The following is a 12,492-nucleotide window of genomic DNA, read 5'->3' as shown; positions in this document are numbered from 1 at the left end:
GCAGGTTGGAGGTGTGACTCCATAAAGACACACCTGAGCAGCACGCAGACCTGCAGGAAGGTCTCACCTCCAACCTGCATGCAGAGGCAGACCTTCTTGTAGGTCTGCCTCTGCATGCAGACGCCTCTGTGTCTCGACAAATTCAACAAATATCAATGTTTTGTTAGAGGGGAAACAATAACAGATTCAGCTTCTAGATTTATGCATTTTTTGGATTATCTTAGTGATTTACTGCACTGCAAAAACACAAAATATTACCAAGTAATCTGAGTTCAGTTTCTAGTGCAAATGCCTAATTTAGTATTGATCCAAAGGTGGCAGATTATTTCACTTGACATTTTTCCTTGTTAGAAGTTAAATAATCTGCCAGTGAAACCAGAACTTTTCATCAATATGAAGGAATTATTTACTAAAACAAGCTTCTATATATTTGCTTAAAAGCTACACATAAGTTAGTTTTGTCTTATTTCAAGTGCATCAAGATATTTACAGGGGAAACTAAACCAAAAAAACCGAGTTAGATTTTGTGTCTTTGCACATTTTTAAATAAATGTGTCTTACCAGAATACTTTCTCTCTTTTCCCTCGATCTATTAAAATATTCCCGTCTGTCCCAGAACGCTGCTTTTCTTCTTTCCCTTCACTCGACCGCTGGCAGATAATTTATAATTCAAGCCTGTTTTAGACTTTTTAGCTTCATTGATGCACAAATTGAATCTTTGCTGCAAAAAGCACAGAGCACGCTGAAGGAAATTAGCATTTCAGATTAGAAATGGAGGTAATTTACGGTAAATTCTTCATCTGAAAGACTCACATTTGATCCTTTTTAACGTCATTTTCAATTATTCTGACTACTTTGCACAATTTTTGCTGTGATTTAGAGTTATATAACTACAGTGGCTCTCTGACCAAAAGTCTAAATAAAGAATCAGTAATTAATTATTGGACAGGCAACGTCGAGTTCCTTCGTTTGTAACAGAAACTGCTTATTAACGATGCAACAAAAGGTTATTTTAGTAATGGATTATTCTGAGAATCGGATTAAAAAACTGGCACATTCTGCACATTTTTCATTTCCTCACTTAAGCTTATTGTGTACAAAATTAGAAATTTACAAGAAAATGCAAATGAATAGTTCAAGTCTTCTTTTAAAATAAGAAAATGTAAATTTCTTTAACCTAAAATGCAACAATGTGAATGTTTGGTCATCTGTAGCAAAGGAAGCATCTGCAGATAAAAGAAGTATACGTTACGAATCAATTTATATAAATAATTTAGATTAATCATGATTAATCGTGGTTAATCCGATTAATCGTTTCATTTATAGTTTCAGTTCCTCATATTTAAATTTAAAAATAATTTATTGATCCCAAAACGGAGTAAATAAACAATAATAATAAATTTGCACTTATTGTGCTGAATTATTCCTGTATTTTCTTATTTTTTGTTATTCAACTCATTCTAATCATGATTTACAGTTGTTGACACATTAATGCAAATAATATTAAAGTTTTTAAGTTGCATGATTCCTTAAAGTCATTGAGAAACTTAAGAGAAATAATATATTTTTAATTTAATCGGGAATAAACACAGCTCAGTATTTTTGTTTCTAGTTTCTCCAGATGCTCAGATTCTGCATAAAAATCTGGTTTTGTCTTTGACCAGCGTGTGATAAAAGAAACAAACATTTAATTTGTTGCAGCAATAAAGTCACTTTTCTCATCTTAAAGCTAAAAAGAGTCTCAGCTTTGGAAAATAGTTTTGAACTTTTAGGAAAGAAAATAAATCACTTTTCTATGAAACCTTTTAGTTTGTGATAATAGCATGAAATGTGAAGTTAAACTACAGATAAAATCATAGAAATTTGAGGCATTTCTGATTAATATTTTTAGACATGCAGTGGAAATATATGAGAGCTTTGAAGAATTATTTCTGAATTCTCCTGAGAATCTCATGGCAGCGTTTTCCTTTCCTGTTTGTCTTCTGTGGAAATGCGGCGTGTTATTAACTCTGCGATATTCATGAATCCTGTCCAGGCATATAAACTGATCATTACCGACAGCGCTAAACGCTCAGGACAGCTCTATTCCCATTTCAACCTCGTTTCCCTGCAGGGCTCTGCAGGAACCACTGGGCTCGTCTCATCTCCGTCTCCCTTTCCTTCAGTTTATGTTGTTGGCACAAACAATCACTAAACCTGCTGCTTTGAGCTCCTAATTAATGCTGCTTAGGATGCAAAGCAGGGACATTATGCTGGAAAAACAATAACAATAATCAGAATATTTATTCAATTAGCATCTGAAAGAAATAAACTCCCCAAAAAAGAGATGTTACATGAATAAAAATGGAATAAAACGTAAGAATCTTTCAAAAATATATTCAGGTTTTTTTAAATTTCTCATATTTTAAAGCTTTTTCCCCAAAAAATTTTAAACCAAAAAGAAAATGTCAGTTTAGACCAATTATTAATTTACGCTTTAGAAAAAAACATAATGTTTGAAATGTAAAGCATAAATTTATTGAAAAAACAGCAACATATGAAATTCTTGAAATCCATACAAGGTGCAATGGTGCAATGAAAAAAGAGTACATTTAAAAGAGTCAAGAATTATTTCTGTCATTTTCTAGAAAAAACAAGGAAATTTCTGACATTGAAAAATCTAAAATTTGAAGGAAAAAAAGTCAGAAATTTTCAGTTTAATTTTCAAAAGTTGAAAATGTTCAAATTTTGTCATTTTTCTGAGTTTCAAAAGTATAAAATTTTCAACTTTTGAACTAAAACATGGCCAGGTTTTTCTAAAAAAAAAATTAAGATCAACATCAGATTTTCTTCAATTTTTTCCTCATAAGTTTTTGAACCGTTCAAACTCAGAAATGTTAAAATTTCCTTGGACAATTTCTGAGAAGAATCTGAAAATGTTATTTTTTTCTCGAAAATTTTACAGTGCAGGAGCTCAAAAATTCTTTGTTTTTCTAGAAAATTTCTGAGATTAATCTCAAAATTTCTGAGTTTTTCCTCACATTTTTTTTTTACTTTTGGAGCTCAGAAATGACTATTTCCTAGAAAATTTCAAAGATTAATCTTAAGATTTCTCCTATTTTTGGGGCAAATTTACTCCCTTTTTTTCTTGATGCATAGATTTCCTACATTAGTAATGTTATTATTCACATAAAAACTAAAAGACAGCAGTAGTTTCTAATTATCATTAGAATAAGAGGGGAAACTATGAAACTATTTGTCATAAACTCAGTTTGGAAAAAACATATCTCTCATTCCATCGCACGTTTGAGATTTTAATGCCCAAATTATTCAAACGTCTGAATGAAAATGCTTTGAAAAACATAAAACCATACAGAGTTATGTAAGATCTAATCAAATTATGTCACAGTTTGTCATTCAGAGGCGTTTGACGACGAAATGACCAGGAAACAATAAAAAGGTGTCGTTTCCCGGTTTGCCACATGAGGGCGCTGTTACACAAACATACATAAACACGTAATCGCTTTGAAAAACCAGAGAAGACCTGCGACGTTTCAGTGACGTCGCGCTGATATATACAAAGCTGTCACAAAGCAGAACCACTCATTTCAATTTGAGCTGCTTTAAAGCCCTTTCCCCTCTTAAATAAAATATAATTTTTCTTTTCTTGCCGCTGAAGTGAGAAAAGCGGCTCAGTTGGGCCATCAGGTTCCGTCTCTCAGCCAGATACTGGATCTGACATTTCCTGTCCGTGTCTGCTTTGTATCGCTTTGACATTTGAAAAAGAAAAAACAAAAACATGATACTGATTGCTCAAGCGCACAGATAAGAAGGAAGAACTGATCCAAATCGCAAGCCGCTGTTTCCATGGCAACGTCAGTGTTGACAACAGTGGAAACGGGGAGTTTGTTGTTGTTGTTGTTGTTTTTATGGCTCTTTATTCTGGATTTTCATAAGAGAAAGTTAAATGAAAGAGTCTATTGTTGTCTTTGTAGCTTTTTTTAAAAAATCCGTTAGAGAAATTCATGTTATTTTCAGATGAGTTTAAATGTTTTTATATGTAATTTTTTTTAAATCAAATCTTAAGCAACATTTCAGTGTGAGCGTTTTGAAATTTTTATCTAGGAACAAATGAGACATCAGATTTGTTTTCTGCTGTTCTTTGAAAGCTGTAGACAATCTGGTTTAAAAAAAAATAAATATATATTCAGTATTCAAAGATAAATTTATTTGATTTGATTCAGATTTCCAAATCAATATAACAAATATTTAAAAAAGAATCTTTTAATATATGCATCTTTTTATTTATAGCTTTCTGGTCAGGGTGCTACACAAAATGAGAGGAGCCACTGTAAAAAATAAAATTAAATAAAAATAGATGTATTAGTTGTACTGAAGGAATTTGTTATTGTCAGTATGAATTATATATATATTTTAGATTTTTGTTTAAGCTTTCGTGACAGTTCAATATGAGGCAGATAATTAGTGAAAATAAGAACTAGCTTCTGTTTCTTTTCTTCCAGTGAAATTTAGAAACAACCAATCAGAGCCAGGAGGCGGGTCTTACTGCTGTCAATCACCCTCCTGTCGCCCCCTAACCCTCTGCTAAAACATACTTTTTTCTTTCCATAAATAAAGTTTTTTATAGAAAGAAAATGATTTGGAAAAATTTTCTTTGTTATTTTTCATAACTTATATAAATTATTGTCATTTCCATCCATAAAATACAAAAACTTCCACTTAGATTTTGGTCCGTCTGATAACTGATTGATTAATCTGATCAGTTACTTGAATAGACTTTCTACTTGAGTAATTTCTTGGTTGGATACTTTATACAAACTTTATACTTGAGTAAATGTTTTGCTCACTCTACCCTCCTGATTTAAAAACACATATTTGGGGAAACGGTGAGATTTATTCTTGTCTTTTGAAGTAAAGCCGCCTTGAACAAACTGTAGCTGAAGTTGTGTCTCGTGTAATCGCTGTGAGGATTGGAGCTAAAGACCAGATTCATCACAGAGTAACCGTCCTGCATGTGGTTAATGGACGAGTCGCCCTCGGCTCTACGGCGCGCTGTAATTAACGGTTCCACTGGTTGAATTTAAAATATGATTAGTGCGAAACAACTACTCCTCAGAGGCAGTTCGCTGAGCAGCAGCACTTTCTCCAAGGGTTCATTTCGTCCTCTCCAATCTCAGCCTCCATCTTCTCCGCCGTCTGATTGCACCTTTTAGGGTTTTATTCATGAGAAAGGACCAGGTTTATTCAGCGATACCTGACAGAAGAGGCCTGGCTGAACACTCTGCTTTAGCTCAGACCCGAGAAATAAAGTTTTGAGTCCAATCAATGAAGCAAAAAGAATAAATGAATAAATAAAATACAGAAATATAAAATAAATATGTGGATTAGTGGCTCACATTCACATTTAGTCAGGTTGGTTCAGTTGTTTCCCTCTTAATTCATGAAACCATCATTTGTAAACTAAATATCTAGATCTAAACTAAATATTAATTTTCCAGGATTGATCAGTAAATATTAAGTTTGAAGCTAAATATTTAATTATTTAGCTTGAAACTGTGACTTTTATAAATGTGCTCATTTATTTTTCTTCTATCAAAACAATTGTTATTGCTGCTAATTGTGTAGCATTAAAAAAAAAAAAGCTAAAACAAACTAACATTGTATTGAGGCACCACTGAGCTGTTTGAGAAGCTTTACAATAATATATTTAGCCTTGAACTGTTTCACTTTTTCTGTGCATATTCTATAGTTTGCCTTAAAATTGTACGAGACATTGTTGCATATGAATAAACAAATGAAAAGTTATTTGATCTTGTGCGTAATTAGTTGTATTTTTACGTCCCCAGTAACTTTCATTACCCTGTGAGCTTCAGATGTGATGCTCCTGATCACAGCTGGCGTCTGGACACACAAACATCTGCTTCAGCTTCTCCTTTGCATCCAATCAACAGGGCACAGATGCTGCTTGTCAACCGCATCATTCATCAGAAGGTTTCTCTTCAAATGTACATTTTCTGCTTTGTGATGAGCTCGTTAAACCTCATTGTTCCAAAGCGTTACTGGCAGAACGACCGACAATAAAAACGACCATGTGGGACCAATCAATGCTTGGCTACTTTGATTCCCTTCTGCAAACAAACCAGATTTCACGTGGTTTGCTTTCGTCAATGTTCCTGACCTGAATACTGTGCTGTACTTCCACACCGCCCATGTCAATACACAGATTCATTACAGACGGTGAACAGCTGCTAATCTATAAAGCTATTTTCAGAAAGAAGAACTGAATGAGAGAGGCAATGAGTTGTTTGACTATCAGATGCTGACCTCTTTGTGATTTCATTGTGCGCCGTGTTGTGGCAGCAAAAGTGTGTCAACCTGCAACAGCTTGGGCGCACCGTCGGACGCCAGGGCAACTGGGGCGGACAATTAAAACTGGGCAAAGCCAGAGGACAGGAAACCATTGGACGGGGTCTGGCATGGTTAAGTTGCTCGTGTCTATTTCAGACGATGGTCTCAGGCTCGAGTCTGTGCAGAAAGGATCACAAAAGGTTTTTCAAAGTAAGAGAAGGAAGGTGATAAACATGGCCACCTTGAGGCGACAACCGAGATCCAGAACCGGTTCGACTCGACAAGACCGGGGATCGTGCTCTTCAACTGCGTCTTGTCCAGTCTTCTCTGGAGCCTACAGCGACCAGGAGGACGAGTGTCCACTGCGCCGCCAGTCCTCCCCGGTCCTAAAGGGCTCCCTTTCCAGTCTTCGTAGCGCCACCAGTCCAAGTTCAAAAGGCTCCTTCCCCAGCCTTCAAGGATCCGTTACGTGTCTGCAAAGTTCTTTGACAAGTCTTCAAGGATCTTTGCCAAGCCTCCAAGGCTCGCTACCCAACCTTAGGAGATCGATTTCTCAGCTGAAGAGGCGGTCGCTGGGCAGTCTGGAGAACTCCAGGCCCAATGAGTGGACGGCAAGTCTCCAGAGTTGCAATGGTAGTTCAAGTGACGAAGATGGCAGCTGGGATACCAACAGCTGGAGCTCCGGGGCCACCTGCCTCTTACGGACGTCCATCAGCCAAGAAAGCAGCCCAGTTTCGAGGGAATCGGACGGTAAAAGTTGCCCTGCTGACCAGACGTCCTCTGGCACCAAATCTGAGGACGAAATAATTTACCAGAACATTGTTTTTTCACGTAGAGCCGAAAACAAACCAGAATCCACTCCGGCAAGGGCTGTGCAGCAAAAAGACACCTCTTCATGCCCAAGTAAGAACGCCTCAACAGTTTTGCCACCTCAGCAAGACGAGAAGGCAGCGGACAGACGCAAGTTCTCCCAGTTTCTGAACGAAGTGACCTGCAGGGTGCTGAAAACTAACGGTGAGTCTCCACAACAACCGCCCACGCCTCTCCATCATGACAAACCTCTGCCAACGGCAGCAGTGGCTCGGCTGCCCCTTTACCCCGACCCAATGAATCCTCCACCACTCTCTACATCCGCCACAAACTTGTGGTACCGCCCTACCAGCTGTAACCTTCAAACCATCAGGGAATACGACTCCAAAGACCTGAAAAACTCCATCCACCAGTGGAGCAAGACGCTTCCTAGCTGCAAAGTCTTGGAGCCTGAGGAAGTGCTAAGGAAATTAAAGAGTGAAAGTCTCTCCAAACCAGAGCATCATGTGAAGATATGTACAAAGATCCAGACGCAGCCGACCACTGGGAGGTTTTATCTGGAGACGGACATTGACAGAGTGAGGCGGCTGGATGAGCTTGTCGCTAATGGCACCCTGGGGAGAGAAAAGAGCCTGAGCAGTTTGGAGAAAGGAAAGGAGAGAGGAAACCGGATTCCATGGGAGAGAAACGGAGGCTTGGGATCAGAGAAAGACAGGAAGGAACGAGAGAAGAGAAAAGATTACCCATGGGAGCGAAATCGAGGAGGAGAGAAAGGCAGACAGAGTGACGGAGAGAAAGAAAAACCAGAAAGAGGGAGAGAAAAGGACAAGAAAGCAGGATTTCCAAGTTATGAGCAGCGTCCGTGTCAGCCATGTCCAGTTTTCAGCTGGCCAGAAGGATTTCCTAGAGTCTCCTACAGGTCGGCGTCTCTGCCCCGGCCTGTGAAGATCTCTGTGAGTACATCCGGACAACCGATCGATCGGTTCGTCGGAGACTTCGGTCTGATGTTCACACGTTTTTTGTCAAATTCAATCAGCACACATTGGCAAAAAGGCAATTCAAAATGCTCTATACCATAAAAACATAAAGATTAATTCAACATATTTTTACTCAACAAAAAGTATCCAAGAAGTTACTCAAGAGTGAAAAAGTTTTTGGAGAAAAGTTTAATCAAGTACTGAATAACTGATCAAATTATCAATCATTTTGCATTTCAGAGCAAAATATAAAGTTAAGTGGAAATTTTGGTATTTTAAGGACAATATTAATAAAATGTTTCCAAATCAGTTTCTTTCAATATAAAACTTATGAAACTTTAACAGAAACTGCAGCCGAGTGTCTGGTGAGTTTCTGGTTACAACATGTTTGTTTTTCATTCAGTGGACAGAAAACCCAGAAATTTTACTCTAGAGCAGCAATACTTCAAAATAAAATTACTTGGACAGCTACTTTTTACTTTTACTTGAGTTAAAATATGAAAATATGTTGAAGTAGTGCTGCTCTTACAATTTTTGGGTCCTCATAAGTCAGACCCCAAATGGTGGAATAATATCTAATAAAGCTTTATAAGCTTTGGTGTCCAAAGTGCGGCCCAGGGGCCATTTATGGCCCTTGGACTGATTTTGTGCGGCCCCCCAACTGCAGTTCAAAAATTATACAAATTTTGCCCGTTGATGCAGATGAGACTTTTACTTTGTAATCAGTGTTTAAATTGTTAAATGTAAAGTAAAACACAAAGTATTTATAACCAACAGACTTTTACTGAAAAGCAAACTTTTCATGAAAATCAGCTTTTATTCTTTAAACTTGTCTAAATAAAGCAGCCATTTTGAAACAAAATGACCCAAAACATATTACTGAAAACAAATGTATTCAACTGAACCCAAAAGAAACTAAACCAATTTCTCTTTTAATACAGCAAACATGTCAATTAGGGTAGTAAAAAGTCAATTTCTGCCAAAAAATTCACAAGTTTTGAGAGTAATTGAAAAAACAAATTTCTGTAAAAAACAAGGAAATTTGGTAGAAAAAAAATAAAATTTTTAGACTGTCAGAAATTTTCTTAAAAACAACAAAACTATAAAATTCTCTGAAATTCTCAAGAAAAAAACAAAAAATTGATAGAAAATTTTTTTTTTCTGGAATAACATCAGAAATGTTCTAAAAATAAAATTCAGAAAGTAGAAAATTCCTGAAATTGATTACGAAATTTCAGAATTTTTTCTAGAAATGTACTCCTTTTTCCCTACCTACACATATCCTAATACAATGTCGTAAAAATCCCTTTCAGATTTTGGATCTGAAATAAATATCAGGCTTCTTCATTAGATTCATCTACGGCTGATTTTTTTTGTCCAGTCAAATATTTTGGCCCACATTGCGAACCTTTGGACTCCTCTTGTTAAAAGCAAATCAAACATCCAGAGGTGATGTTTGCGTCTTTTGTTCCCAGTTTGTTGGCTCCATTTTCCCAGGCTGCCCTCTGCAGAGCGGGAGGCTGGATGGAGGGATGGAGGGATGGAGGGATGGATGGAGGGGGGATTTCTCTGCTGTCTCATTCAGTGGCTGTATGAGTCATCCTGCTGTATCATTCACTATGTTTGTAACGCCCACACCGCAGCCCGGCTACACGCGCTCACAAACCCTCTCGCCGCTCCCATGTTCCCGCTGCGTACCTGTGACATTTATTAATACACCGTACCGATTCCTCCACATTAAACCCCAGGGGCTGGCTGGAGTCGTGCCTGCACACAAACAGCTGCAGCATTCTCCAAAAACACACACAGAAACGTGTTTTATCATTCATATGTTGGTTCTGCACCAGAAATGCCAAATATTTTAGCCGATATGAGTCTGTAAACCTTCGTTTCATGCATAATGCATGGCCACAAACACGACTTGCTGCTTGATGCTGCATTCATGCAGGCGCCACTTTGAATCAGGATGCAACTTTACAATAGGTGGCTAATAAATATGTGATTAATTTACAAATACTTTATAAATAATCAATAACTGTTTATCATGCATCAATTAAGGGTGACAGGACACAAAATCTATCAGTTTCTTGAACCAAATCTGCCGTCATGATAAACATTTAGCATTTCCAAATGCATATTGTGGCTATAAGTCACAATAATATCGATGCTAATTTAGCATATTTTAATTTAGCATAGATTATATGCTAATGTCTTTTAGTACGTAATCTCCTTCTGCCCTTTATTTAATGCTTAGTAAACAGTTACTAATGGGGATGGACGGTATATCGGCACTAACATCGGGATCGGCCGATACTCGTCATATCTTAAAGTATCGGTTTGGTAAATAAAACTGGGCTGATGTGAATAACTGAATTATTTTATCTTGTTACCTTCTGTTATACAACAAAAGTGGTGAAATATATAAAATATTGGTAAATATTGGTAATCAGCTATAAGAGCAATATTAAAATCGGATATCGGCCCAAATTTTCAGATCGGTGCATCCGCAGTTATTAATTATTTATAAAGCATTCGTAGATTAATTAATGACATTTCTTTGACTATTATCTATAGGGTGGTGAGAAATAAAGACCTAAATCTAATTTTGGATCATTCATGTCATGTCCAGGACACCTGGAATCCAAATTTATTTACCTTTTCACTTATTTTCCTTTATTGTTTTTCTGCGTTTCCGATAATAAACCCTAATCGATCAGCTTTGCGTGCTTTCTCTCTGCCTCTGCAGTACAGCATAAATAAATACCAGCAATCAGCAACAACAGTAACATTAAAATCGGATATCAATATCGGCCCAAATCCCCAGTTATTAATAATGAATTATAAAACCTTCATACATTAATTGATAACATTTCTGTTCATTTATTAGCTATAAAGGTGTCAGAAATAAACACAAAGGCCTAATTCTAATTCAAACCACACTTGGAATCCACATTTATTTATCTTTTTACTCATTTTGCTTTAATTCTTTTTGTTTTTCTGTGTTTCTGATAAGTAAATGAACCCTAATCGATCAGCTTTCTCTCTGCCTCCGCAGTACAGCATAAACATATCTCCTGTTCCCCTCCCTCTTCATCCACAGAGTAAAATAATGGATATATTTGTTTGCGGAGGCGCAGAGACCCTTTAAACAGCAGATAAGAGGTGCAGCAGCAGATAAATCTGCCTGATAAATGCACGCAATCACTTCATCCCGTTTTCTTCTCCTCCTCCCAGGAATCTGATGGAGAGATGCGGCACGACAAGAGGTAAGCCACTTCCACTTTTACCTCCACCCTCCTCCCTCCATCACTCCCACAGCTCCTCCTCCTCCATTCACTTCGCGGCTCTGCCCCTCTCTCCGTTTTCTCCTCTCCGCCGAGTCTCCAGTCAGAATTGGAGGAGTCTTTTCTTTTTTTTCTAAATGCAATAAGCTCCGAGGAGGAATCCACAGACACATGATTTTTGTGATCTTATCTTTCCGAAAATGAGGCGAAAAGCTCCTAAGCGGTAAGGCTGTGATCCGGACATGACTGAGTGTAGTTGCTGTGTCACATAGTGATTGTTTGGACGCGGTTCGGCTCTTCCGCTGTCCATGTGTTGCATAGTGACAGAGCGCCTGCAGAGACGCAAGCGGTGCGCTACGGTGACGGCAGGATGGGGAGTAAATTCAGCCTAACTGCTTCTAAGTCACTGCAGCAGAAACAGCTGACGGTTAGTTTCACTTGCAGCAAATCTGCGCTCATTTATTCAATTATTCAGTTATTTATTATCTGCTGTCATTAGGATTTTATTGGTGATGAGGCGCCAAGTGTTCCTCACAGCCCTCAATCAGCTGCTACTGACGGGGAAGATGATGGTCACAGCTGAACAAGCTCATCACGAGCAAGAAAAAAACTAAAAAAAAGTTCCTCCAACCTGCTGCAGACTAAATAAGTGTTTAGTTTAAAACTGTGGGTGTGAATGAGAGCTAAACATCTAGCTTTCAACGTGTAAAATAAATATTTAATGTGGTAACAAAATATTTAGTTTGCATCTAAATATTTAGAACGTGAAGCTTGTTAACTAAATATTTAGTTTGTGGCATTTATGTTTAGTTTAGTTTATCTAGTCTTTAAATTGAAAACAGCTTGTAAGTTTGTAAACTAAAAAAATAGTTTGGTAACCAGATATTTAGTTTCCAAGAGAAATATATGACTTGATAGCTAAATATTTAGTTTGCATCTAAATATTTAGAACGTGAAGCTTGTTAACTAAATATTTAGTTTGTGGCATTTATGTTTAGTTTAGTTTATCTAGTCTTTAAATTGAAAACAGCTTGTAAGTTTGTAAACTAAAAAAATAGTTTGGTAACCAGATA

General features: G+C 37.2%; 2 protein-coding genes across 2 annotated transcripts in view; one reads left to right on the top strand and one right to left on the bottom strand.

Annotated features, from left to right (window-relative positions):
- Positions 1–12,492, bottom strand: part of wdr25 (WD repeat domain 25) — a 118,884-nt gene that overhangs the window by 30,042 nt on the left and 76,350 nt on the right. The window lies entirely within an intron of this gene.
- begain (brain-enriched guanylate kinase-associated) overlaps positions 5,657–12,492 on the top strand; it is a 47,607-nt gene continuing 40,771 nt past the window's right edge. Inside the window, exons 1-2 of the mRNA XM_008399916.2 lie at positions 5,657–8,111; positions 11,370–11,401. Of these exons, the coding sequence (XP_008398138.1) occupies positions 6,477–8,111; positions 11,370–11,401 (1,667 nt within the window). The 5' untranslated portion in view covers positions 5,657–6,476. The remainder of the gene's footprint in view (positions 8,112–11,369; positions 11,402–12,492) is intronic.

The sequence above is a fragment of the Poecilia reticulata genome, linkage group LG22 (genome assembly GCF_000633615.1).
Source record: "Poecilia reticulata strain Guanapo linkage group LG22, Guppy_female_1.0+MT, whole genome shotgun sequence".
NCBI lineage: Eukaryota > Metazoa > Chordata > Actinopteri > Cyprinodontiformes > Poeciliidae > Poecilia > Poecilia reticulata.
The sequence above is the reverse complement of the archived record's forward strand: the minus strand, read 5'-3'. Positions and strand labels throughout refer to the sequence as shown.